Source organism: Chlamydotis macqueenii, chromosome 33 (genome assembly GCF_036417535.1).
Source record: "Chlamydotis macqueenii isolate bChlMac1 chromosome 33, bChlMac1.mat, whole genome shotgun sequence".
Classification (NCBI taxonomy): domain Eukaryota; kingdom Metazoa; phylum Chordata; class Aves; order Otidiformes; family Otididae; genus Chlamydotis; species Chlamydotis macqueenii.
Genome location: NC_141588.1, coordinates 292,182 through 317,621, shown reverse-complemented (window position 1 = coordinate 317,621; position 25,440 = coordinate 292,182). Strand labels below are relative to the sequence as shown.

Below are 25,440 nucleotides of genomic sequence, written 5' to 3'. Positions count from 1 at the left end.
TGACCTCCTCCTCCTCCTCCTCAGGCTGCGGCTCCCAAGGGGTCTCTTCTCCTCCAGGGATGGAAGGAGAAGACATCCAGTGTCCAACTGACATCTCCAACCCAGCATCTCTTGGCTCTCCACCCGGTCCTGTCCTCCTTCTCCAGCCCGAGGTGGGACAAAGCCCACAGAGAACCACCTGTCTGGAGGATCCTGGAGATGCTCCTGCCCTCCCTTCGGTGGACATCCCGCCTCCAGCCCCTTCCCAGGGATGTCCTCCAGGCCTTCATCGTCCTCCTCGAGGCGGAAGGAGCGAAGAGGAGGAGGATTCCTGGAGCTGAGAACCATCACGAGATGACGCAGACCAGCTCCTCCCATGGCCAGGGCGCCTTTGAGGACCTCGAGGCTGCTCCTCCCTCAAGGGGGGACACGCTCAACGCTGGAAATGTCTGAAAAGATCTGAAAACGCCACCAGTCGCCTGGATGCTGGAGGAGCGTCAGCGATGGCCCCAGGCCTCACGTCCCACCAGAGGATCCATCATGCTGAGAGACCCTACGGATGCCCCAAGGGCAGACGGGCTTCGCCGTGACCTCAGAGCTCAGCAGACCCTCACGGAGGAGGCTCCCTACGGGTTCTCCGCGTGTTGGAAGAGCTACAAGGAGCTGAGGTCCACCAGAACCCCCCACGTGAAGTAGAAGATGGCAGCACCCTCCTGGCGTAGGTGGGCAGCAACTCTTGGGGTCTCAGCCCCGGACCTCACGCTCGGGTTGCAAAGGGCAGCGAAGTGTCACCCTCCTCTTCCTCTCTTTCACCGTGATCCTCCACCAATCAAACCAACCTTGGGCAGCCCCTACGGGGGAAAGGGGGACCGCGGGTGGGCGCTGGTCCTGGCAGAGGAGGAGGAGGCATGGAGGAGGAAGAGGAGGAGGAGGAGGGATAGAGGAGGGATGAAGGAGGAAGAGGGATGGAGGAGGAGGAAGAGGAGGGATGGAGGAGAAGAGGAGGAGGAGGGGTGGAAGAGGAGAAGAAGGAGGGATGGAGAGAAGAAGGAGGGATGGAGGAGGAGGAGAAGGGGTGGAAGAGGAAGTAGGAGGAAAGGAGGAGGAGGAGGGATGGAGAGGAGAAGAAGGAGGGATGGAGGAGGAGGAGGAAGAACAGGAGGGATTGGGGAGGAGGGATGGAGCAGGAGGAGGAGCAAGAGGAGGAGGTAGAAGGTAGAGGGAGAAGGCTAGAGGGCAGCAGGAAGAGGAAGGGGGGAGGAGGAGGAAGAGGAGGAAGCATGCGGCTCCTCCGCTCTCTGTATCCGGGTCACACGAGGAAGCCGCCTGCACCGGGACCCCCGAGCGCCCCACAGCCCCTCCCGCCCCAACCCGGGACCACCCCCCCCTCCGCCCGCCCCACGTCCCCGCAGGTAACGTCCCGCAGCGGGGCAGCCCCACTCCCGCGTGGGGGGGGGGGTCCACGGGCTGGGGGGTGCCGGGGGTGGGACGCAGGTGTGGGGCGGGAGGGGGGTCCTGCCCCACGCGCACGTCCCGCGTGGATGCGGGGTGAGGGGGCGGCCGGTCCCCATCCCACCCGCCCGGACCCCGGCACCGCGTCCTCCTTCTTCTCCAGGTCTTGGTGGTGGAGCGAGGGACGGGGTCCGGGGCGCGGTGGAAGTGGGGTGGGGTGGGGGGGGGGCCCACGGAGGGAGAAGCCGCTCAGGAGGAGGGCACGGGACATCCCTCCTCCACCCAGAGGTCCGCGTGACCTTCTCAGCCTGGTAACCCTCAACAGACCTCTTTCCCGTGGCCCCGCGCCCCGTGAGCTGCATCGGGGTGGGTTTGTAGCTTGGGGATCACCACCACACCACCACCCCCACCCCATGGTGCCGCCGGAGCTGCTCAAGCAGGCTGGATTTGGCCGTCAGAGCCGTAAACGTTGGTAGGAACGTTGGCCAAGGCCAACGCCACGTTGGCCAAAGCCACCCTGACTGTGGCTTGGGACCTTCGTTCCTACAGCTGACGGGATGGCGGACGGGAAGGGAAACGCTCGGCAGGAAGCAGGAGGATCTGAGCTCGCTGGGACTTGTCCGAGGTGGAGATCTGCCAAGAGCCAACGGCGCAGCGCGGGCGTCAACCGCGGCCAGCCTCCGCAGGGCCCAGCGACGACGCCCACGGAGACCCACCACCCGGGAAGGGCGGGCGGCGGCCAGCCTCCCGCGGGGGCCGCGCCGCCGAGAGGACCCCGGCTGCAGCAAGAGCGGGAGGAAGGCGGCCGGGGAGGCGGCAGGAGCCATGCGCAAGGCCTCCACAGCTGTCCCGACTGCGGGAAGATCTTCACTCGGAGGTCCTTCCTCATCCCCACCAGCGCATCCACACCGGCGAAAAGCCCTTCACCTGCCACGAGTGCGGAAGGGTTTCCGAGTCGGGTCGTCCCTCAACCGGCACCGACGGATCCACACGGGCGAGAAACCTACGAGTGCCCGGAGTGCGGGAAGCGTTTCCGTCTCACCTCCACCCTCAGCACCCACCGGAAGATCCACACCGGGGACAAACCCTACGTCTGCCTCGTTTGCGGGAAGTCGTTCCAGTTGAACGCTTATCTGCTGGCCCACGAGGCCACCCATCGCGTGGACAACCCTTTCCGGTGCCTCGCCTGCGGGAAGAGCTTCGGCTTGCGGCGGGTACCTGGCCATCCACCAGCGCGTCCACACGGGAGAGAAGCCCTTCAAGTGCTCGGTGTGCGGGGAAGGGCTTCGGCCGGAGGTCGTCCTGGTCGTCCACCAGCGGGTCCACACCGGGAGAAACCCTACGCCTGCCCCGACTGCGGGAAGAGCTTCCTCATGAGCTCGGATCTCCTCGCCCACCGGAGAATCCACACCGGCGAGAAGCCCTACGGCTGTCCCCACTGCGAGAAGAGCTTTCGGCTGAGCTGCCACCTGACGAGACACCAGCGAAGCCACAGCGGGGAGAGGCCATACAAGTGCTCGGACTGCGGGCAAGGCTACGCCGACAGCTCCGGGCTCTCAAGCACAAGAAGGTCCACACGGAGAAGAAGCAGAGGGCGTCCCAGGGCGCCCAGGCCGGGGAGGGGCGTTACGAGTGCCCCCTTCTGTCGGAAGAGCTTCCACGCGAAATCGGCTCTGGTCCTCCACCGCGCCACCCACGCCGGGGAGCGGCCCTACCGGTGCTCCAGGTGCGAGAAGACCTTCAGCCACAGCGCGAGCCTGCTGAAGCACAAGCGGGTCCACGCTGGGGAGAGGCCCTTCCAGTGCCCCCACTGCGAGAAGCGCTACAAGGACGGCTCGACCCTGCGGAGGCACCGCAGGAGCCACGCCGAGGAGAAACCTACGCGTGTCCCAGCTGCGGGGAGTCCTTCGGCACCATCGCGGCCCTCCTGAAGCACCAGCGCATCCACGCCGAGGGGAGGCCTTACCCCTGCTCCGACTGCGGGAAAAGCTTCCACTCCAACTTCCTCCTCCTCACCCACCGGCCGTGTCCACACGGGAGAAAAGCCTACCCCTGCCCCGTCTGCCAAAAACCCTTCGCCAGGCCTCCCACCGCGCCAGGCACCAGGAGATCCACAGGAGGACCGGGGCTGGCGTGGCTTTGCCCGACGCGCGGAAAGGGGAAGGGCCGGCACGGAGCGGGAGCAGGAGCAGAGGCGGGGTGCGACGACGGATTGACGGGTCCCGGACGGCGCTTCCGCAGCTCAGCAGTGAAGGAATTCGAGACGTCCCGAGTCCGTCGGCTGGCCGGGTCGCTCATCCGAAGAAGACGTGCTCCGTGTCGATCTTCTTGTGGCGTGGCCGTTGTTCTCCTCACGCTGTCGACACCGAGTGCTCTCGCTTTTAAATTTAACGTTAGTCCCTCACCTCCAAGTCTGTCTCCTCCCAAACTCATCACAGCCAACCCTCCAACCGTCCTTCTCCGCTCAACCTCAACTTCATCCTCCCCCGTTACTGAAGAAGGTCCCTATGTGATTTGGAAAAAAAAAATAAAATAATAATCCTACTCGACGACCCCTTTTGGACCCCAGCGGGTCTGTGAAATGAGTAGAATGAGTGGTGTCAATAGACGCGTCCAGGCCGGAGCCACCTTCTCGCTTGCCGTTGGCGAGGGACGGCTCGCCTGGCTCGGCAGCCACGTCTTACCTCGACTCAGCTTCGTCTGGGACGGGCGCGGTCCCGGCCGATGAGCCGGACGCAATGGCTACCTCGCTGCGAAGTCTTCGTGTTCTCTCCCACTCATCGTTACTTGAGCGTGGTTGACCCCAAACGCTGTCCCTCACTGAGGACAGCCAGTTTGCGGTGACCGCGTTGGTGCTGGGTGCCTTCAGGGTAACCCACGGGACGAGGTCCTTGGCTTTGGGTTGCCTTCACGCCCAACGATGGTGGAAGCTGAGCCCTCAAGAGAAGGCGACACCAGAAGTCTTCTCGCTGAAACTGGTGAAGACGATGCCACCGAACGTCACCTACGAGCCTGGGGGCACCTGGGAAACTTTGCTTCTGATGGAGCCGTGGGCGTAGGTTGGCTATGCGAGACGCTACAGCCAACCCCGGCGCGCCTTTGGGTCAACGCCAAGGAGATCTGTGGTCCGTCCCGCCCGTCTGTGTCCTCGCTCCCTGATCAGGACGCGATTTCAGCCGCTCCGCCCCGCCATCGGCCCGCTCCACCGTCCACTGCGCCGGCCCCGCCCTCTTCAGTCAACGTTTTTTTCAGTCAACGCTTCGATCGGTTCTTGGCACGGGCAAAGCGGCGGGCGCAAGGAGCGTTGATGATAGAATTTAAACGTTAGTACGACTCGGGCATTAGTAATTGCAGAAAAACGAGACAAATTCCACAAAATATTCAAAAACGCAGTCAACGATCCGTGGTGGGCATCCGTTCTGGGACAGTCCCCCCCTTACGGCCGGTAATTGGCCAGACGAAGGTCCGACCAGAGAATCTGATGTCTCCAAGCTCCTTAATTATTATTATTATTATGTATGATAATTAATTCCAGCCCGGAATTAGGGAATTATTCCATTTGCTGTCACTCCCATCCGGAAAATTGCTCTCCTCTTGGCAAAATTGTTCTGAAATAAACAGTTTTGTCCTAAAATCGTTGGGCGAGTGTCTTCCTGGAGAGCTGTTTAATTGCTGAGGGTCGTTAATGAGTCATTTTCGGGGGCGCGGGGACGGGGACGCGGGGCCAGGTTTGTCCCCAGCCTGGGGGGGTGGGAGGATTGAGCCCCAAATTTCTCTTGGGGGGGTGTTGGGGGTCCCTGGGAAGTGGTTTTTTTTGGGGGGGGACACACCTTGGACCTCCAGGACTCATGTGCGAGGATCACCCCGCAGCGAGGGGACCCTGTCCCCGGTGCCCCACAGCCCCCCGTGGCCCCGGGACACTGGGGGTGGGCAGGAGCATCGCCCCCCCAGGGCCGTCGCTGGCTTCGCCCTTGTCCTTGTCCCCTCTCCAGCTCTGGTGGGACGGGGCTTGGAGGGACGCGGCACTGGTCCTTCTCCCCAAAACCATGGCTCCCGAGCGGGACGAGCCCCTCGTTTCTCCTCCCCCCAGCCCGTTGTGGGCGGATCGTCTTGTTTATGACCTCGGCCCCACGGCCCTGGCTGTGTCTCGGGGGTCTGGAGCCTTTTCTGGGCTGTATTTTGGCGTTTTGAGCGTTTTCTGGGCTGTATTTTGGCGTTTCGAGCGTTTTCTGGGCTGTATCTCGAGGGTTCTATGGACGCAAGAGGACGGTGGTGCCCTCCTTGCCGACTTCCCAGTAGGGACGGACTTGGGGCAGGAGCAGCCCTCAACCCAAACCGGGGAACAGCTCACAACTTGGTTTTTTTCTCCCCAAAATAGGATTCCCTGTTCCCAAACCTTGGCCAGATCGAGAAGAGGAGATGCTACGAGATACCCAGGCAGGTGAGGAGGAACTCGCTTGACCTTTCATCCTCTCTTCTTCTCCGTCCTCCAGCCCAGCGTCACTTCTGGCTGCAGGACAGCCCCGTTGTGGACGCCGTCCTCCCAGAGACGGATCTGGGAGGAGCTCCTTCTCCTTCCCTCTGGCGCGGGTGCAAATCTCCTTCCTCTCCTTGTTCCTTCCTCCAGCAGGCAATGAACCGGGGATGGAGAACGCAGAGGAGAAACCCCACCGGCTGAATCTTGTGGAAGAGGCTGTTTTGAGAGGCTCCGCGGAGCAGAAGGTCAACAAAGAGGAAAAGCCAAGAAGATGCTCCATGGAGCAGGAGGCCAACGAGGAGGAAAAGCCAAGATGCTCCATGGAGCAGGAGGCCAACGAGGAGGAAAAGCCAAGAAGATGCTCCATTGGGAAAGGTTGCAAACCCACCCTACGAAGCTCAGAGGAGGAAAGACCGGCCACCTGCGAGGAATGTGGTCGGAGCTTCAGCCGTAGCTCCAACCTGGCGGTGCACCAGCGCTTGCATGCCGGTGAGAAGCCCTACAAGTGCTTGGAGTGCGGGAAGAGCTTCAGCCGCAGCTCCCATCTGATCACCCACCAGCGTCTGCACACCGGGGAGAAGCCCTACAAGTGTCCCCACTGCGGGAAGAGCTTCAGCGACAGCTCCACCCTCATCACCCACCAACGCCTGCACACCGGCGAGAAGCCCTACAAATGCTCTGAATGCGGGAAGGGCTTCAACCAGAGCTCCAACCTCACGTCCCACCAACGCACCCACACCGGGGAACGGCCCTACAAGTGCCCCGAGTGCGGGAAGAGCTTCAGCGTCAGCTCCTACCTGATCCGCCACCAGAAGATCCACACCGGGGAGAGACCCTACAAGTGCGAGGAGTGCGAGAAGACCTTCAGCCAGAGCTCCAGCCTCATCATCCACCAGCGCGTCCACACCGGGGAGAAGCCCTACAGCTGCGTCGACTGCGGGAAGTGGTTTAGGAACAGCTCGGACCTCATCAGGCACCAGCGGACGCACACGGGCGAGAGACCCTACCGCTGCCCCCACTGCGGGAAGAGCTTCAACCGCAGCTCCAACCTGATGACCCACCAACGCATCCACACCGGGGAGAAGCCCTACGAGTGTCCGCAGTGCAGGAGGAGCTTCACCGTGAGCTCTGCCTTGATTAAACACCAACGGACCCATCGGGAGGGGAAGCCCTACCAGTGTCCCGACTGCGGGAAGAGCTTTATCCGCTGCTCGAACTTCATGACCCATCGGAGGACCCACGTTGGGTAGAGACCTGGCTGGTGCTCTCCACATCTTCCCGATTCCTTGCTCGTTGTGGGGGGGCTTGGACTAGATGACCTCTAAAGGTCCCTTCCAACCCAAATTATTCTACAGTTCCTCACAGAGTCCAGGGTTAAGGCCGGGAGGCCCATCAGCTTGCTGAGATGGGCCCAGCTGCGAGACGCACACCAACGGCACAAATTCCTTCGGAAGAGTGGACTCGTTGGCTTGAGACCCCAAAATGTCACGTCCATGGCCCGATCATTTCTTCTGCTGGCATCAAGCAACACCACACGGACCACGGGCTTCTTCTACAGCCAAATGGTGGATGGATTCGGGCGCAGACCAACATTTTGAAGACGCCGCTTGGGACTCGGCTTCTTCAGGAAGAAATGGGGTGGAAAGGGTCCCACAACGCTGTTGGGACGCACCGAACCGAGTTCTTCCTCATCGGCGGGTCGTTATTATTATTATTTTTTTTCACGTGATGTTATTCGGCGCCGCTGCGCTGCCTCCGTCCCTCGACCCCATCTGCGGTTCGTCTTTGGGTGAATAAACTCTTGAGTTGGCCGAAGGGCTTCAAGGACCGCTCTGCGGATGGGTGGAGGGTGAGGAGGACACGTGGGCTCCAGGCGTCCACGTTCTGGAAGGATGCTGCACCCCTATGGTGAAACCATGAGCGCCTCATCCGTGGTTTGGTTGGGACCATCATCCTTGGCCAAGGGAACGGAGAGGGGAGGGAGACACCCGTCCCAGCCCCAAGGTCTCCAGCCCAGCCCCACCACCCCGCAGCTGCTCCTGGGGATCTTGCGCCTTCCGGGCGCAGAGGATGCTCCCAGACCCCAAAACTGAGGAATTTTTTTTTTTCAGTTTTCCCCTCCAGAAAAGGATCTCCCACCCACGCAGCCCCCTCTTCGTCACCACCACAGACACGCTCGCAAGATGCCAACGCAAAAATGCTTTTATTTCGGTCGTGATTTTCTTTCGATCCAGCCCCATCCCTTCACAAGACGCTAGAGAGGGGTGAAAAATACAGAAATTGAGCAAAAAGAAAAAAAAATGTTTTCCTGTGATTTCCTTTCTCCTGGGTGAAGCTCATGGCTCTGCCCTCTCTGCCTTCTGCTCAGCTTTAATCCAAGGTCAAAAAAATAGAGGATGGGGTCGTCTTTTGGTAAAACACCCCCCAAAAAAATCCTTTGTGTAAAAAAAAAAAAAGTTCAGGGAAAGAAAAATAAGAGCTGGGTGGGGGTGGATGGGTCGGTGCCACCGCCAGGCACCACGCAGGTCTGAGGTGCCACCAGGACGGGGATGGTCCCCGGTGGGGCGGTCCCCGTCCCCAAGCTGGCGCCTCCCGCGATGCGTGACGAGACCGGAGCTGCACCGAAAGCTCTCGTCACGGCCCGAAGGCCTCTCCTTGCCGTGGATCTGCCGAGGTTGGACGAGTCGGGTGCCGGAGGTGAAGCTTTCAGGGCGATCCGGGCGGGTACGGGGGCAGTGAGCCAGGAGCGAGCGGCCGAAAAGGCCCTGCCGCCGTCGGGTTGACGGTTCTCAGCGGCGCGCGCCCGTCAGTGCTCGGTGAGGGCGGGACGGTCGGAAGGGGTCTCCCCGCAGGGACTCCGGTTCTCGGCGGCGCCGGCGTGCGTGCGCTGGTGCTGCGTCAGGTGGGACCTGTGGCCGAAGCGGCGCCCGCACTGCGCGCAGCAGTAGGGCTGCTCGCCGGTGTGGGTCTGCCAGTGCCGCACCAGCCCCGCGCTCACCTTGAAGGTCTTGTGGCACTGGGAGCAGGCGTAGGGCCTCTCCCTGGAGTGGACGCGGCGGTGGACAGTCAGCACGGAGCCGTGCTTGAAGGCCTTCCCGCACTCCTCGCAGCGGTGCGGGCGCTCGGCCGCGTGCGTCTTCTGGTGGCGTTCCAGGGAGGAGCGGTTGCGGTAGCTCTTCCCGCAGTGCGGACACTTGTGGGGCATGTTCCCGGTGTGGATGCGGCGGTGGGCATTGAGGTTGGAGCGGTGGTTGAAGCGGCGCCCGCAGTCCTGGCAGCCGTAGGGCCGCTCGCCGGTGTGGATGCGGCGGTGGTTGACCAAATCCGCCTGGCACAGGAAGCCCTTCCCGCACTCCTGGCAGCGGTACGGGCGCTCGCCCGTGTGCGTCTTCTGGTGGCGCAGGAGCGAGGAGCTGTCGCGGTAGCTCTTCCCGCAATCCGGACAGCCGTAGGGCGTGGCGCCGGTGTGGAGGTGCCGGTGGGCGACGAGCTTGGAGCGGTACTTGAAGCGGCGGCCGCAGTCCTGGCAGCCATAGGGCATGGCGCCGGTGTGGATGCGGCGGTGGACGCTGAGGTGGGAGCGGTGCTTGAAGCGGCGCCCGCAGTCCTGGCAGCCGAAGGGCCGCTCGCCCAGGTGGACGCGGAGGTGCTCCTCCAGCGCCGAGCGGCACGGGAAGCTCCGGCCGCACTCCTGGCAGCGGTGGGGTCCCTCTCCCGCGTGGAGCTGCTGGTGGCGTTCCAGGGAGGAGCGGTTGCGGTAGCTCTTCCAGCAGCGCGGACACTTGTGGGGCGCGGCGCCGGTGTGGACACGGCGGTGGGCGCGGAGGTTGGAGCGGTTGTTGAAGCGGCGCCCGCAGTCCTGGCAGCCGAAGGGCCGCTCGCCGGTGTGGATTCGGTGGTGGTTCACCAACGCCGAGCGGCACCGGAAGCTCTTCCCGCACTCCCGGCAGGTGTTGGGGCCCCCCGGCAGCGGGGGTCCCCCGGGATGGGTCCCCGGGGATGGGTCCCGGCTGGAGGCCGGGGGCTCCTCCGGTGCCTGTGCTTGCTCGGGGGCGTCCTGCTGCCGTTGCTCCTCGACGGACCCCAGATCTGTCGGGGAGAGAGGCCGTGCCCAGCGTCCCTCTCCGGCTGGGACGGGGACAGGGAACCCTACGAATTCCGGCTCGGGGAAGCAGCCGGCCGAGAGCAAGCCGGCCCCCACAGAGGATCGAGGCTCCACGGCAGAAAACGCCTTGGAAAAGGGTGGGGACACGGTGGGAGGAGGGATGGGGACAGGGTGGGACATGGTTTGGGGTCGGCTGGGCAGAAGATTTGGGGCCACGGTGGAAGAAGGGTTGGGGACGTGGTGGGAGAAGGTTTGGGTCACAGTGGGAGACATTTTGGGGACACGGTGGCTGGAGGCACGGGAACGCGGTGGCAGAAGGTTGGGGGACCCGACGCGGGCGCAGGAGCCCTTCTTGGGGGCAACGCGCCGCCGCCACGCGTCCCCAGCCCCGGGGGCTCTCACCCGGTGGGACCGCGCCGTCCCCGTTCCTCTTCTCCGTGGTCCCCACCAGGACGGGGACGGGAGGCGCGGCGGCGGCGTCCGTGGCCATCGCCCCGCTGGCCTCCGGAGCTGGGCTTCCCAAATTTCCCCTAAAAACGGGGATTTCTGGGAAAAAAAACAGTCAGCGGGGTGGCAAGGAGGGTCCTGCGGGGGAGCGGGGGGCTGGACCCACCCAGGGGCATCAGGGCCGGGCCGGTGGGATGCGGGGGGCTGGGGGGGCCCCACTCTGGGCTCTTGGGGGTCTCCTCCCCCCCAGTGCAGCCTGCCCCAATCCGGGGGTCCTGGGGGTCTCCAGGGGGTCCTGGGGGGCTGCAGGGGTCCTGGGGGTTCCGGGGGTCTGGGGGCTCCAGGGGGTCCTGGGGGGCTGCAGGGTGTCTCCTGAGGACCGTGGGAGGTCTTCTCCACTCAAATGCAGCCTGGCCTCGCTCAGGGGGTCCTTGGGGTCTCAAGGGGGTCCTGGGGGGTTCCGGGGGTCCTGGGGGTCTCCAGGGGGTCCTGGGGGGTTCCCGGGGGTCCTGGGGTCTCAAGGGGGTCCTGGGGGTCTCCAGGGGTCCTGGGGGTCTCCTGGGGTCGTGGGGAGCTCCCGGGCGTCGCGGGGGGGCTCCCGGGGTCCGTGGGGGTCCCCCCAATACATCCTGGTCCGGCTCCGGGGGTCCTGGGGTTTTTTTTTGGGGGTCGTGGGGTCCCGTCGCGTCCCTCCCCCCCCGCCCTCAACGCCGCGCCCGGCCGCGCTCCCGCCGCTCGCACCCCGCGCGTTCCGGGGGCCCCCACGCGCGTTCCCGGGGGTCCCACGCGGTCTCGGGGGTCCCACGCGTGTCCTCCCCGGTGGCACCGGTCGCCCGTGACCCAGGAAGTGAATCCGCGGGCCGGATCCGCGGTGCCGGCGCTGCCGTAACCCCTCAGCTGCGGGGGGGGGGGGGTGTGTGTGGAGATTTTGGGTGGGGGGCTCCCCTGCACCCCACGGGACCCCAAACTGGGGGGAGGGGGGTGGGGGGAGAGTGGGGTTTTGGGGGAGGCTGAAGCCATCTGTGTTTAAATATGTTTTTTACGTGTTTATACGTGTCCATACGTACATACACCTGCCGACAGGCCCCATTGCGGCCTCCAGCAGCCCCATTGCCCCCCTTTCCCCACAGACCCTCGGCCCCGGGGCCCGTCCCCCCCCCCCCCCCCCGAGCACCCCCAGACCCAAATTTCCGCGCGCGTGCGCGTGCGTGGAGAGGGATCGACGCGTTATAAACGGGGCCGAGGGGCTTTAACGAAGGAGGGAGCCGCCATCTTGAGGTGCGGCGGCGGCGGCGTCGGTAAAAACAAGATGGCGGCGCCCATACTGGCCCGCACCGCCGCCCCTTCCGGAGCAGAACCGGGGCCAGGAGGAGCGCGGGGGCTCCTTGCCCGTCCGTCCTCACCCCCACGCCCGGTTTGAGGCCTCCGGGAGAGCGGGCGGGCCTCGGGAGGCGGTGGGTTGGCGGGGAGGCTGGGGGCGCCATGTTGTACGGCAGCGGCGGGGCGTGGGAGGGCCGGTTCCGGTTCCGGGTGAGGGGGAAGGGAAGCGGCGCGGGGGGGGGGCGGAGCCGCCGTGGCGGAGCGGAGGTAAACACGGGCCGCGGCCCCCCCTCGGGGGGCGGGGGGGGGGGAAATGGGGGGGTGTTTGGGGGGCTTGGAGCGGGGGGGGCCGTGGGGGGAGGGAGGCGTGGGGGGCACGGTGCGGTGGGGGGGGTGTAAGGGGTGCGGGGGGGCTCGTGGAGGGGCGTGGGAGGGGTGGGGGGGGCTGTGGGGCGGGCATGGGAGGGGTGGGGGGGCATTGGGGACATGGGAGGGGGGGCTGTGGGGGGGCTTTGGAGGGGTGGGGGGGGCACTGGAGGGATTTGGGGGGCATTGGGGTGGCACTGGAGGGGTGGGGGCCATGTGGGGGGCAACTGGAGGGATTTGGGGGCACTGGGGGGGCCAGACTGGGATTTGGGGAGGGGGCAGCCGTTGGGGCGCGGGGGGCGGCTGACCCTTTCCCCCCATTTTCCAGCCGGTGCCCCCCCGGCCCGTTTCAGTCCGGACCCCAAGTCACCACCCCGCCCCCCTGCACCGGAGAGGAGGGGGGGAGCCTCTGCCCCCCCCCCACTTCACCCCCCCCCAAAAAATGAGCCGGGGGGCCGGCGCCGCAATGGCCCCCCCGCTGAGGTGCTGCCCGCCCCCCCCCGCAGTGACGCGGGACCCCGGCTCGGGGGGGCTCCCGCCATGGGGGACGCGCAGGAGGGGCCGCACGGGGAGGCCGGGCGCCGGACCCCCCCGGGCAGCTGGGGGGCGAGGGGGAGGAGGAGGCGCCGGGGGGGGCGACGTTTTCGGGGGGTGAGGAGCCTGGGCCCCCCCCCCCGAAGGCGGTAGGGGGGGAGGAGAGGAGGAGGAGGAGGAGCTGGACCCCCGGATACAGGTGCGGAGCGGGTGGGGGGCTCCTCTGCGCCCCCCTTACCCCCCCCGGGGTTTTTGGGGGGGGCCTGCGTGGATTTGGGGGGGTTCTCACCCCCCACCCCCCCCCCCCCCAAGGAGGAGCTGGAGCACCTGAACCAGGCCAACGCCGAGATCAACCGCCTGGAGCTGCAGCTGGACGTGAGCCCCAGTGCCCCCCAGTGCCAACTGGTGTCCCGCTGGTGTCCCCAGGGCCCCCCCAGTCCCCAACTGGTGTCCCCAGGGCCCCCCCAGTCCCCAACTGGTGTCTGACTGGTGTCCCCAGGGCCCCCCCAGTGCCAATTGGTGTCCCCAGGGCCCCCCCAGTCCCCGACTGGTGTCTGACTGGTGTCCCCAGGGCCCCCCCCAGTCCCCAACTGGTGTCCCACTGGTGGCCCACGGCCTCCTCCGGTCCCCAAACTGGTGTCCCCAGGGCCTCTGCCGTCCCTCCCTGGTCCCCCCAGTCCCTAACTGGTCCCCCAGTCCTTATCTCCCAGCCCTTAACCAGTCCCTAACTGGTCCCCAGTCCCTAACTGATCCTGCAGTGCTGTTCCTCCCAGTCCTGGCTCCCCAGTCGTCCCTCCAGTCCCTAACTGGTCCTCCAGTCCCTAACTGGTTCCCTAGTCCTTATCCCCCAGTCCTTAACTGGTCCTGCACTCGTGGTCCTCCCAGTTCTTCATCCCCAGTCGTTCCCCAGTCCCTAACTGGTGCTGCACTCCTGGTCCTCCCAGTCCTGGCTCCCCAGTCCCTAACTGGTCCCCCCAGTCCTTATCCCCCAGCCCTTAACCAGTCCCTAACTGGTTCCCCTGTCCTTAACTGGTCTTGCACTCATGGTTCCCCCCAGTCCCTAACTGGTCCCCCATCCCTCATCTCCTCTCCTTGGCGCAGTCCCTGTGCTGGTTGGGCCGGGGGGCCGTGGTGGGGGTCCGGCGTGACGCCCCCCCCCGCTCCCCGCCGCAGGAGGCGCGCTCGGCGTACCGCCGCATCCTCTCGGAGTCGGCGCGGAAGCTGGACGCGCAGGGCTCGCAGCTGGGCGGCTGCATCGAGCTGCGCGCGGCCCTACTACGAGGCGCGGCGCCTGGCCAAGGAGGTACGGGGGCGGAAGGGCGCGGGGGCGCGGGGGGCTCGGCGCGGCCCCCCCACCGCGCGGCGTAACGCGCGCGACGCGCAGGCCCAGCAGGAGACGCAGCGGGCGGCGCTGCGGTACGAGCGAGCCGTCGGCACGCACAACGCCGCGCGCGAGATGGTCTTCGTGGCGGAGCAGGGCGTCGCGGCCGGCCGGAACCGCCTGGACCCCACCTGGCAGGAGATGCTCAACCACGCCACGCGCAAGGTCGGGGCACGGCGCGGGGCTTTTGGGGCGACGGCGTGTTTTTTGGGGCGATGGCACTGGTTTTTTTGGGTGACGCACTTTTTTTTGGGTGACGGCGCCATTTTATTGGGCAACAGCGCCGTTTTTTTTGGACAACACCGTGGTTTTTTTTGGGCGACGGCGCCTTTTTTTTTTGGGCGATGGCGCTGTTTTTTTGGGTGACACTGTGGTTTTTTTGGGCAACGGCGCCATTATTTGGGCAACAGCGCCTTTTTTTTGGGTGACGATGCGGGGTTTTTTTGGGCGAAGGCACTGTTTTCTTTTTGGGCAATGGTGCCTTTTGTTTTGGGCAATGACGCCATTTTTTTTTTGGGTGGCAGCGCCGGTTTTTTTTTGGGCGACACTGTAGTTTTCTTTTTGGGTGACAACGCGGTTTTTTGGGGCGATGGCGCCGGTTTTTTGGGTGACAGCATATGTTTTTTTTTTTTTTGGGTGACGACACCGTTTTTTTCGGCAACACTGGTTTTTCTTTTTGGGTGACGGCGCCGTTTTTGGGCCACGGAGCGGGTTTTTTTGGGCGACGACACCATTTTTTTGGGTGACACTGGTGGTTTTTTTTTTTTTGGGCGACGGCACGGGCTTTTTTTTTTTGGGTGACAGCACTGGTTTTTTTTTTGGGCGACACTGGTTTCTTGTGGGTGATGGCGCCGTTTTTTTTGGGTGACACTGCGGGTTTTTTTCAGGCGACGACATGGGATTTTTTTTTTTTTTTTGGGCAACACTGGTTTTTTTGGGCGATGGCGCATTTTTTGTTGGGTTTTTTTTTTGTATGTGTGTTTGTTTTGGTTTTTTTTTTTTTTTTTGGGGGGGGAGCGCAGGTGAACGAGGCGGAGGAGGAGCGGCTGCGCAGCGAGCGGGAGCACCAGCGCGTGACGCGGCTGTGCCAGCAGGCCGAGGCCAAGGTGCAGGCGCTGCAGAAGTCGCTCAAGCGCGTCATCGTGAAGAGCAAGCCCTACTTCGAGATGAAGGCCCAGTTCAACCAGATCCTCGAGGTACTGGGACTGGGCCCCTCGAGGCGCTGGGATGCGCGGCGAGGGGGCGCGCGGGGAGCCCGTTTCGGGGGGGGGATCCCGCCAGCTCTCGGGGTTGCGTGGAGAAAGGGAGGCTGCGGGGCGCGACCCCGCGTTCCGGGCAGAGGCGTTGGGACGCGGCGGTGGCCGGCGCCGCCCACGTCGCCTCCCCCGTCCCCGTCCCCCCAGGAGCGCAAGGCGGAGGTGACGGCGCTGGAGCGGGCGGCGGCGCGAGCCAAGACGCGTTACTCGGTGGCCCTGCGCAACCTGGAGCAGATCAGCGAGCAGATCCACGCCCGGCGCCTCCAGCGCCTCGTCCTGCGCCGAGCCTCGCCGGTGGGCGCCGAAGCCAGCCCCCCGCACGCCCACGCCGCCGCCGAGGCGGACGCCGCCGAGGCGGACGCCGCGCGCCCTGCGGCCGACGCGCTGTCGCTGCTCAGCCTGCAGACCATCGCCTCCGACCTGCAGAAGTTCGACTCCGTCGAGCACTTGCAGGGCTTGTCGGACGCCGCCAGCCTCCACGGCACCGAGCCGGAGGAGCGGGAGAGGCGCCGCGGCGCGCGCGCCCGATTCGGCCACCACCGCAGCGTCAGCCTTTAGCCCCTCGCCCCTCCCCGGTTTGTGCGGTTTGGGGGCGGGGGGTTTCCCGCCCGGAACCCCCAAAGACGACGGGGCGGGCGCCGCCCTCGCGTCCCGCGGAGGCCGAAGCCCCTCGGTGACAGAGGTGACGCCGCCGGGGGGGCTGAAACTTTGGGGGGGGCGTGTTGTTGGGGTCCCCCCCCCCCCGGATTGGGCGGATGAAGCTGGGACGGGGTGGGGGGGCCGCGCGCGCCCCACGTTGGGGTGCAGAGTTAGGGGCGCGCAAAGCTGCTCAGCTGCACCCCCAAAAGTCAGCGCAGGGGGGGGCCGTACCGGGGACCCTGCCCGCTGGGACCGGGGCGGGGGGCGCGTCCCCCTTCCTTTCCCCTCCAGCTCCTCCCAAATTCCCGGCGGTTTTGGGATTGTGTGTCCCCCCTTTTCCGCCCCGTTGCACTGGCGGGCCGTTTCGGGGGCGGCCGCGGCGGGGCTGCGATGAGAACGCTGCCATTCGAGGCGGCCCCAGCGCTGGCGCGTTTCCCCACCAGCCAAATTTCCTTCCCTCCCCGCTCCGCCCACTCCCCGCACCCCAAAACCGCCCCCCTCCGCCATTCCGGGGCCGAGGAAGCGGGGTCACGGCTCTGGGAACGGGATCCTTGCGGCCCCCGGGGCTTTAAAAATCCCTCCTGGGTCCGGGGAGAAACCGCCGGAGCGGGAAAACGCGAGGCCGTAGCCCCAGATGTTCGGAATAGAAATAAAAAATCCCTGTTATTGGTAATTCCGTGGATTTTCCTGGAAAAACCCCGCCAGTGCTCCGGGCTCCGCGTTTGCTTTGTGTTTCCCGCAGGGTCGGTTTTAATCCACTCGTTTCCCTCTTTCCTCGCTTTTTAAGAACCAGGATTTCCTTCACTTCCAGGGGAATTTTTTGCGGGATACGGGAGGGACGCGGACTGCCCAAGCCGGCGGCACCGATGCTGCACGGCCGGCGCAACCCCCTCCTCCTCCAGCCCCCGGAACAGCTGACGCCCTGCAATTCCCAAAAAAAACTCCCCAAAAAATCCCAGCCCGACCCGGAGGGATCCAGGGACGGGCGGGAGGAGGTGGGGTCCCCGTTCGGCCTCGGGAGGGAGAGCCGGCGCTGGGCCATAGCGGGGAAGCGCCAGGACCGGGAAAAGCATCCCTTGGGATTGGGAAAATCGTCTCCAGAGCCCGGCTGGGGCATCCCTGGGACCGGGAAGAGCATCCCTGCCATTGGGAGAAGCGTCCTTGGGATTGGGAAAAGCACTTCCAGGAGCCGGTGGGGCATCCCTGGGATCGGGAACTTCCCTGGGAGGGGGTAGAGCGTTCCTGGGATTGGGAGCGTTCCTGGGATCGGGAAAAGCATGTCCAGGACCAGGTAGAGCATCCCTGGAATTGGGAGCATCCCTGGGATCGGGAAAAGCATCTCCAGGACCGGGTAAAGCGTCCCTGAGACCGGGAAAATCCTCCAGGACCCAGTTGGGCATCCCTGGAATTGGGTTGAGCATTCCCGAGACTGGGAAATGCAACACTGGGACCGGGCGGAGCATTCCTGGGATTGGGAGCATCTCTGGGATCGGGAAAAGCGTCTCCAGGACCAGGTAGAGCATCCCTGGGACTGGGAAAAGCGTCTCTGGAACTGGGCAGAGCATCCCTGGGACCCAGTGGGGAATCCTTGGGATCGGGAAAAGCATCCCTAGGTTTGGGCTGGGAAAAGCATCCCTGGGATTGGGAAAAGCATCTCCGGGATCCAGTGGGGGCATCCCTGGGATTGGGAGCATCCCTGGGACCAGGGAGAGCACCTCTGGGATTGGGGAGAGCATCCCTGGGATTGGGAGCATCCCTGGGACTGGGAGCATCCCGCTGCCCCGCGGGTTCAGCGGCTGCAGGTCAGCGCTCCCCTCCATCCCGACGCATTTTCGCTGGATCCGCGGGAATCCGGCTCTGGAAAAGGAGCAGGACGAGTTGGAACCGGGCTTCAAATGGAGGGAACCCAACCGGCAACCCAAGCGAAGGGGAAAATTATGGGAAGCCGGGATCCGGCCGTGGTCCGAAGAGGAGAGCCCACCGGGGCGAGGGCAGCGGCGCCGCGGGGAAGCCGGGCTTTTGTTTATTATTATTTAAAAACCCCGAACCCCCCCCCCCCCAAAAAGGCCACGAGGCGCGGTGACGAGGCGGGGCGCTCGCCGAAAGCGGGCGCAGAGGGGCGCGGTGTTGGACGCACGGACACCGTCGGGAACTGGATGAATTTCACTAAAAATCGCAGCTCGGGGGGGGTCGTCGCCCCCAAAACCACCCTTTCGTGGCTCTTCCCGGGGGAGGGGGGTGGTGTTCCCTTTGGCCCCCCGTTTGGGGCCCACCCAAAATTCACTGATCGGACCCCGGGGGGGGTGGTTGGTCTTGACTTCATCCGTGCCCCTCCTCTTCCTCCCCCTGCCCCCCCCGGGGGTCCCGGGGTGACGGGGAGGGGGTGTCCTTGTGCCCCCCCCAACTCCCCCCCCAGATGCCCTCCCCCCCCCAACCCCCCCCCAGAGCCTGGCAGCCTCGAGGTTTCCTCCATTTTGGGCGAATTTGGCCCAAATCGCCTGGAGCGCCCCCCCCCCCCCCCCCCCCCGATGGCAGGGCGGGGTAATTAGCACGCTCATTAACGGGTAATTAACGAACGCCGGCGGAGCGAGGAGGGAGCCGGGCAGGTCCCCAAAAATCCTCAGGAGCTGGGGCTCCGGAATCCCTTCGGCCGCTGGGTTTTGTCCTTTTCTTTATTTTTTTATCACAATTTTTTTTTTTAATTCCACGCGTCCTTCGCTTTCTCTTCCTCCTTTTCTTTTTCCTTTTCTGGAATTTCTCTTGTTTTCCCATATTCCATTTTTTTTTCCCCCCCGCTGCAGCACTCCCGGTTCCTCTCGCTGATATTTTATTTTATTTTTATTTTTAACAAACGCAGCAGGTCCTTCCCGTGGCATCTCCGCACCGCTTGAATCATCTTTTCAGTCGAAACCTCCCCGATTCCACAGATCTCAGCAATTCCCTACTTTGCCAAAAGTCAGATTTCAGCTTTTAATCCTTTTTTTTGGGGGGGGGGGAACAACAACAAAAGTCGTTCAGCCTTAATTCTGAATTCTGCAATTCTTTTGATGATTTTACATTTGGTGTGTCATTCTTTCTTTTAGTGTTTTTTTAATTTTTTTTTTTTAATTTCTTCTTTTCCCCCAAGAAGCCCTTGCTCCTCCGGAAACGGGGAGAAATCGGGAAATGGGACAAACTGGGATTTCAGGCGGCAAAAAAAAAAAAAGCACCGTGGCCGCCTTTTCCCGACGGTACCGGAACGCACTGAATCCCATCCCGAGGGGCGGAGCGGAAGCAAACAGAGAAAAATCAGGAAAATCAGTAATAAAAACCTCACGGCAAAAACACGGACGTTTTTGCAAAGTCCACGTGGAAAAGGAAAAATAATAAAAAAAACCGAACAAAATTCCATTAAGTGCCTGAAGAAATGACATCACAAAGTCGCGTGGTTTTGCCCAAAAGTATTTTCTTTCCAAAAGGAAAAAAAAATAAAAAAAAAAATAAAAAAAAGAACCCCAACTGGCTCCGATTCCGAGGAACGGCATGGGACAAGACGAGCGCCCGGAACCGCCGTGGGAGACGGGGATGTGGCATCACCCCCGCGTCCCAAAACGCTCCCAGGTGAGAGCAGAGGGCGGCACCGGGATGGGGCGAGGACGTGGACCTTCAGCCGATGGGGAGCAAGGTGGGAAAAGGCTCCCGGGGGCACCACCGGGAGATCCTGGGGTGAGTGGTGGGGGGGAACTGGGACGGAGCTTGGGGTCCCAGCACGGAGCTGGGGGGAGCACCCAGTGCCGGCAGCAAGATCGTTAATTCGTCACGAAGGTTGAATGAAGGTTCCAGGTGGGAACAGCTCCCACCAATGATGGGTCTTGAGCTCAACCCCATTGGGCGTTGGGTGGGAACAACCAACCCAACAACGGGGCTTTGGGCTCAACCCCATTGGGCGTTGGGTGGGAACAACCAACCCAACAACGGGGCTTTGGGCTCAACCCCCGTTGGGCGTTGGGTGGGAACAACCAACCCAACAACGGGGCTTTGGGCTCAACCCCATTGGGCGTTGGGTGGGAACAACCAACCCAACAACGGGGCTTTGGGCTCAACCCCCGTTGGGCGTTGGGTAGGAACAACCAACCCAACAACGGGGCTTTGGGCTCAACCCCCGTTGGGCGTTGGGTGGGAACAACCAACCCAACAACGGGGCTTTGGGCTCAACCCCATTGGGCGTTGGGTGGGAACAACCAACCCAACAACGGGGCTTTGGGCTCAACCCCCGTTGGGCGTTGGGTAGGAACAACCAACCCAACAACGGGGCTTTGGGCTCAACCCCCGTTGGGCGTTGGGCGAGCGGCTGGGGAGGCTGGGAGGAGGAGGATGGAGCCGGGGCCAGGCCCTGCTCAGTTGATGAGGGATGAGGCCTGCGCCCCCGAGGCGGGCGCCGAGGGGAAGGTGGGGTGGGGGAAGGCGCGGGCGGGGAAGGAGAGGGCCCAGGGCAGCTCCAGGCCGGGGCTGGAGAGGGAGGGGATGGGCAGGGCCGACGGGGAGGCGGGGAAGGAGGGCAGCGAGGGGACGGGGGCCGCCGAGCTGCCCAACGGCGGGGAGAAGGCGGCGCCGGCAAAGGCGCCGGACGCGTTGGCGGTGCCGGCAGCGGCGGCGGCGGCTTTGGGCTTGTCCCCGGCGTGGGTGCGCTGGTGGCGGTTGAGGTGGGAGCTGCGGCTGAAGCACTTGCCGCACTCGGGACACTTGTAGGGCTTCTCGCCGGTGTGGACGCGCTGGTGGATGGTGAGCTCGGAGCGCTGGATGAAGCTCTTGCCGCACTCGGAGCACTGGTAGGGCTTCTCGCCGAGGTGGATGCGTTGGTGCTTGATGAGGTTGGAGGAGACGCTGAAGCACTTCCCGCAGACGTTGCACTTGTAGGGCTTCTCACCGGTGTGCATCCGGCGGTGCTTGGTCAGGTCCGACTTCTGGATGAAGCCCTTCCCGCAGTCGGGACACTTGTAGGGCTTCTCGCCGAGGTGGGTGCGCTGGTGCTTGATGAGGTTGGAGCGGACGCTGAAGCTCTTCCCGCAGTCCCCGCACTTGTAGGGCTTCTCGCCGGTGTGCATCCGGCGGTGCTTCACCAGCGCCGAGTTCTGCCCGAAGCTCTTCCCGCACTCGGGGCAGGTGTAGGGCTTCTCTCCCGTCTGCGTCCCTTGGTGCTTGACGTTCTCCGCCCGGTACGCGAAGCTCTTCCCGCACTCGCTGCACGTGTGGGTCCTCTCTGGCGCCGGTCGGGAGCGGCCTCCCCACGGGAAGCTCTTCCCGCAATCGCTGCACTTACAGGCCCGGTCGCCGGCGGCCGGCCGCCGGCGCTTGTTGGGGGCCAGGAAGCTCTTGCCGCAATCGGCGCACTGGCAGGGCTGCTCGGCGCCGGCGTGGACGCGCTGGTGCCTCTCCAGGTGGGAGCTCTGGGAGAAGCTCTTCCCGCAGTCCCCGCAGCGGAAGGGTTTCTCCCCCATGTGGATGCGCCGGTGCCGGTCAAGGTGAGAGCTCCAGGCGAAGCTCTTCCCGCAGTCGCCGCAGCGGTAGGGTTTGCCGGCAGCGTGGCCGCGTTGGTGCTGCAGCAGGGCGGCGTTCAAGCCGAAGCCCTTCCCGCACTCCCCGCACTTGTAGGGCTTGTCGCCAGCGTGGGCGCGGCGATGCTTGGCCAAGGCTGCGCTCTTGGTGAAGCCCTTCCCGCATTCGCCGCACTGCAGGGGCTTCTCGGGAATTCCGGAGCCTTCGGCGTTGCGAGGAGCCGGGCGGCGACCGCAATCGGCGCAGCGGCAGGCGGGCTCGCCAGCGCCGGCGTGGGTGCGGCGGTGCCGGTCGAGGTGCGAGCTCCAGCTGAAGCACTTGCCGCACTCGGGGCAGGCGTAGGGCTTCTCGCCGGTGTGGATGCGGCGGTGCCGCTCCAGGTGGGAATTCCAGTTGAAACCCTTCCCGCAATCCCCGCACTTGTAGGGTTTCTCCTCCAGGTGCGATTTTTGGTGTTTCACCAAACCGGCGCTGGCCGGGAAGCTCTTCCCACAGACGCCGCACTGGCAGGGCGCGGCGCCGGCGCCGGCGTGCACGCGTTGGTGCTGGATGAAGGCCGAGCCCACGCTGAAGCTCTTGCCGCAGTCGGGGCACTGGTAGGGCTTCTCGCCGGCGTGCCGGCGCTGGTGGGTGACGAGGGCGGAGCTGAGCCGGAAGCATTTCCCGCACTCGGGGCACTTGTGGGGCCGCTCAGCGCCCCGCCGGCGTTTGTTGAAGGCCGAGGCGAAAGCCAAGGCTTTGCCGCAGTCGTGGCAGCGGCCGTGGCCCAGGAAGCTCCGCGGGGGGAATTTCTTGAAGCCTCGGTGGCCCGGTTGGCCCTGCCGCTTGCCCGACGGCTTTCTGGGCTGGCTCTCCGGTTTTTGGGGAGCGTCGGCGGGCTTGGTCCCCTCCGTCCCAGCGGGGCTGGGCCCCTTGGGCTTCCCTGCCGGCGTGGCCTCGGCGTCCGCCTTCTCCAGCTCGCCCGGCGGCGGCGGGTCTTCCTCCTCGTTCTCGCTCAACAAGCCGTCATCTACGGGGGAAAGGCAGCGCTGAGGGCCCGGCCCTGCGGCCGAAAACCCAACGGTTGTCCGTGCGCGTCCCTCCCCGGCACCGCGACGGCCGCGCGCATCCCCCCCGGCACCGCAACGGCCGCGTCCAGCCGCTTTCCTGTGGCCCCGCGGTTTCGGGCCACCCAAACCGTGTTCTTGGCCACCGCCGGCACGGCGACTGGGGACTCACCGGCCGCCAGCCCCCTCCTCCGGTGCGATTCGGCGAAGGCGGTGATCCGCGGCCAGCTGATGGCGATTTCCTCGGCTGCGGGAGACAGCGGGACGCGGGTTACGGCCCTCACCACCCCCAAAGTCCCAGCGCCGCCACGGGGACGGGCGCCGGAGCCCCAGCGCCGCGGCGGGCACGGGGTCCCGGTTGAACCCCCGGGCTCCGTTTTAAGCCAAACCCGGCGGTTTTGGGGGTTTTCTTGCAGTGCGGCGGATCCGGCTGCTCGTTAAGGGCGGTTAATTGAATTTTCCCGGGATAACGAACGACAAAGGAGGGGAAGGGCCGAGCCTCACCCAGGGAGATGACGCTCTCGTAGCTCTCCTGCATCTTGTCCCGCGGCGCCGGGCGCGTCCCGCTGCCCGCACGGTTTTGGGGGGGTGCGCGGGGGGGGGGGCCACCGCTCCCTGCAACGCAAACGGCTCCGGTTCAGGGATTGGGGCCCCCCCCAACTGCATCGTGTCCCCTCCCAGAATCCGGGTGCGGGGGGGTCCTGCATCGGTGGTGCACCCATTCCCCCCCCCCAGGGTGTTTTTGGGGAGGGAAAGGGACACCCCCCCTCCCCCAGATGTCGTGTCCGCCCCTCTTGGGAGGTTGGGGGGCAAACGAAGAAGGGTTGGGGTGACCCCGGCGGAGGGATGGGGGGGGGGGGGAGTTGAGCGCAACCAAGCTGAAGGCAAAGGGGCGGAGATGAAACTGGGGGGGGGGGCGCGGAAATATTAAGGGGGAGGGAAACGCAACAGGGCTGGAAAATGAAAGGAGGGGGAAATGGGGGGCAACGGGGGGGGAATGGGGGGGCGTTAAGAAGAAAACACAACGCGGCTGGATGCGAAATGGGGGGGGGGGCGGTGAAAATCCGAGCGGGGCGAAGGCGGAGGGGGCGGGGGTAAAATAAAGGAGGGGAGGTGATGGGGAGCCCCCCCCCCCCAATCTAGCCAGGGAGAGGGAGGAGGGCGTGGGTCCCCCACCCCCCCCCCAAAAAAACCAAAATAAACCCGGGGGCGGGGGGGGGCGCTCCCCCCGTTTACCTGGTACCGGAGGGGATGCGGAGGCGCTGGAGCGACGGGAAAAAGGGAGGGGGGAGGTGGGGAATTTGGGGGGGGGGGTCGGGGGGGATGGAGGGGGAAGAAGAGGAGGAAGAGGAGGAGGAAGAAGGGAGGGAGGGGGCCGGGCTGTTGCACGCCGGCTCGGTGATTCCGGACACACAGGAAGGGGATGGAGCAAAGGGGGGGGGGGGGGGGGGCGATGTGGGGGGGCCCAGACAGGAAGGGGCTGGGGGGGAGCCAGGGGGAGGAGGAGGAAGAGGAGGGCGGGGGGGGGGGGGGACGGCGGCCACGAGCCGAAGCCACCGGCAACCGGAGGCACCGGACTCGCCTTTGTGGTTGGTTTTGGGGGGGGGGCGGGGGGGCGTCGCGGTGGTGTCGTGTGTGTCCCCCCCTTTTCGGGGTGGGAGGTAATGGAGACCCCCCCCGCCCCGCACCCCCCACCCCAAATCCTGGGGGTGGGGGGTGCGCCCGGCGCCGCCCGGCTTTGTCCCAGGGAGGGGGGGGGTGCTGGGGGGGGGCCCTCCGTCCCAAACGGGTCCTGGTGAGGGTGGGGGCTGGGGGGTCCCCTCCGTCCCAAACGGGTCCTGGTGAGGGTGGGGGGCTGGGGGGGTCCCCTCCATCCCAAACCGGTCCTGGTGGGGATGGGGGGCTGGGGGGGTCCCGTGGGAGTGGGGATGGGGGGTCCCAGCCACCACTGAGCCCCCAGTGATGCTCTGGGGGGGGCAGGGAATGGGGGGGCCGCGGGTTGGTTCCGGGGGGGCACTCACGGTTTTTTCCAGGGGCCTGGCGTCGCCGCCGAGGGGGGGAAGGGCAATGGATCCCTGGGGGGCTGCGGAGCTGGAGCAGCCGGCACTTTTTGGGGGTGACAAGGAGGAGCCCGCCTGTGACCCCCCGCTGATGCAGAGTAAGTGCCAAGGGGGGGGGGTCCCCACTGAGCTCCAGCCTTGGGAAGGGGACGGAGACTCCCCCCTTGTGGGGAACCAGACCCCACGGCCTCCCCCCACCCAAAAACCGAAAAACTTCCGTGCCGAGGAGCTCGGAGTCATGGGGGGCACCAGCCTGGCCCTGCCGTGGGAAGGAGGTCTCCGTCCCCGTTACCCTCACCCCCCCACCCCCCGCCGGAATTGACCCCCCGCCCGCTCCCCCAGGCCTGCCGAGCGACCCCGAGCCGGACCCCCCGACGGCGAGCGACCCCGAGATGGCAGAGCCGGACTCGGCCGGCTTGTCAGGCCCCCCGGGGGACCCCGCGCCCGGCGAGCGCGGCCCGGCGCGGGAAACCTTGCGCTGGAGGGTGGTCCAGCAGCTCGACCCCCCCGGTGCGGCCGGGCGCCAGCGGGGCGGGAAGCACGGCGCCGGAGCCGGCGCCTTCTCCGACTTCCCGAGCATCATCGTCTTGCAGAAGAGCTACGAGTGCGGGGAGTGCGGGAAGAGCTTCAGCTGCAGCTCGCATTTCGGCAAGCACCGGCGCACACACACCGGCGAGAAGCCCTTCCTCTGCCTGCACTGCGGGAAGAGCTTCAACGTCAGCTCCAACCTCTACCGGCACCAGCGCGCTCACGGCGCCGAGCGGCCGGACCCCCCCGCGCAGCCGCCGCTGCCGCCCCCGCCGCCGCCGTTCAAATGCGAGGAGTGCGGGAAGAGCTTTCGGC

General features: G+C 65.2%; 4 protein-coding genes across 4 annotated transcripts in view; 2 read left to right on the top strand and 2 right to left on the bottom strand.

The window, feature by feature from the left end:
* Positions 1-3,362, top strand: part of LOC104479469 (uncharacterized) — a 12,441-nt gene extending 9,079 nt beyond the window's left edge. Inside the window, 9 exon segments of the mRNA XM_086769241.1 lie at positions 25-152; positions 249-426; positions 1,298-1,391; positions 2,118-2,369; positions 2,372-2,431; positions 2,434-2,633; positions 2,635-2,761; positions 2,764-2,992; positions 3,113-3,362. Of these exon segments, the coding sequence (XP_086625367.1) occupies positions 25-152; positions 249-426; positions 1,298-1,391; positions 2,118-2,369; positions 2,372-2,431; positions 2,434-2,633; positions 2,635-2,761; positions 2,764-2,992; positions 3,113-3,362 (1,518 nt within the window).
* Positions 3,363-7,160: 3,798 nt separating this feature from the next.
* Positions 7,161-10,554, bottom strand: LOC147596904 (uncharacterized). Its single transcript, XM_086769235.1, has 2 exons — positions 10,416-10,554; positions 7,161-9,997 (listed from the first exon to the last, which is right to left on the bottom strand). The coding sequence occupies exons 1-2, from the start codon at positions 10,501-10,503 to the stop codon at positions 8,715-8,717; spliced, it is 1,371 nt and encodes a 456-aa protein (XP_086625361.1). The 5' UTR covers positions 10,504-10,554; the 3' UTR covers positions 7,161-8,714.
* Positions 10,555-12,739: 2,185 nt separating this feature from the next.
* On the top strand, positions 12,740-16,080 carry SH3BP5L (SH3 binding domain protein 5 like). Its single transcript, XM_086769236.1, has 6 exons — positions 12,740-12,879; positions 12,993-13,055; positions 13,854-13,983; positions 14,065-14,226; positions 15,084-15,257; positions 15,465-16,080. The coding sequence occupies exons 4-6, from the start codon at positions 14,137-14,139 to the stop codon at positions 15,873-15,875; spliced, it is 675 nt and encodes a 224-aa protein (XP_086625362.1). The 5' UTR covers positions 12,740-12,879; positions 12,993-13,055; positions 13,854-13,983; positions 14,065-14,136; the 3' UTR covers positions 15,876-16,080.
* A 3,857-nt stretch (positions 16,081-19,937) lies between these two features.
* Positions 19,938-23,124, bottom strand: LOC147596902 (uncharacterized). Its single transcript, XM_086769233.1, has 3 exons — positions 23,042-23,124; positions 22,710-22,784; positions 19,938-22,500 (listed from the first exon to the last, which is right to left on the bottom strand). Exons 1-3 carry the CDS (start codon positions 23,073-23,075, stop codon positions 20,333-20,335), a joined length of 2,277 nt encoding a protein of 758 aa, XP_086625359.1. The 5' UTR covers positions 23,076-23,124; the 3' UTR covers positions 19,938-20,332.
* Positions 23,125-25,440: the final 2,316 nt, after the last annotated feature.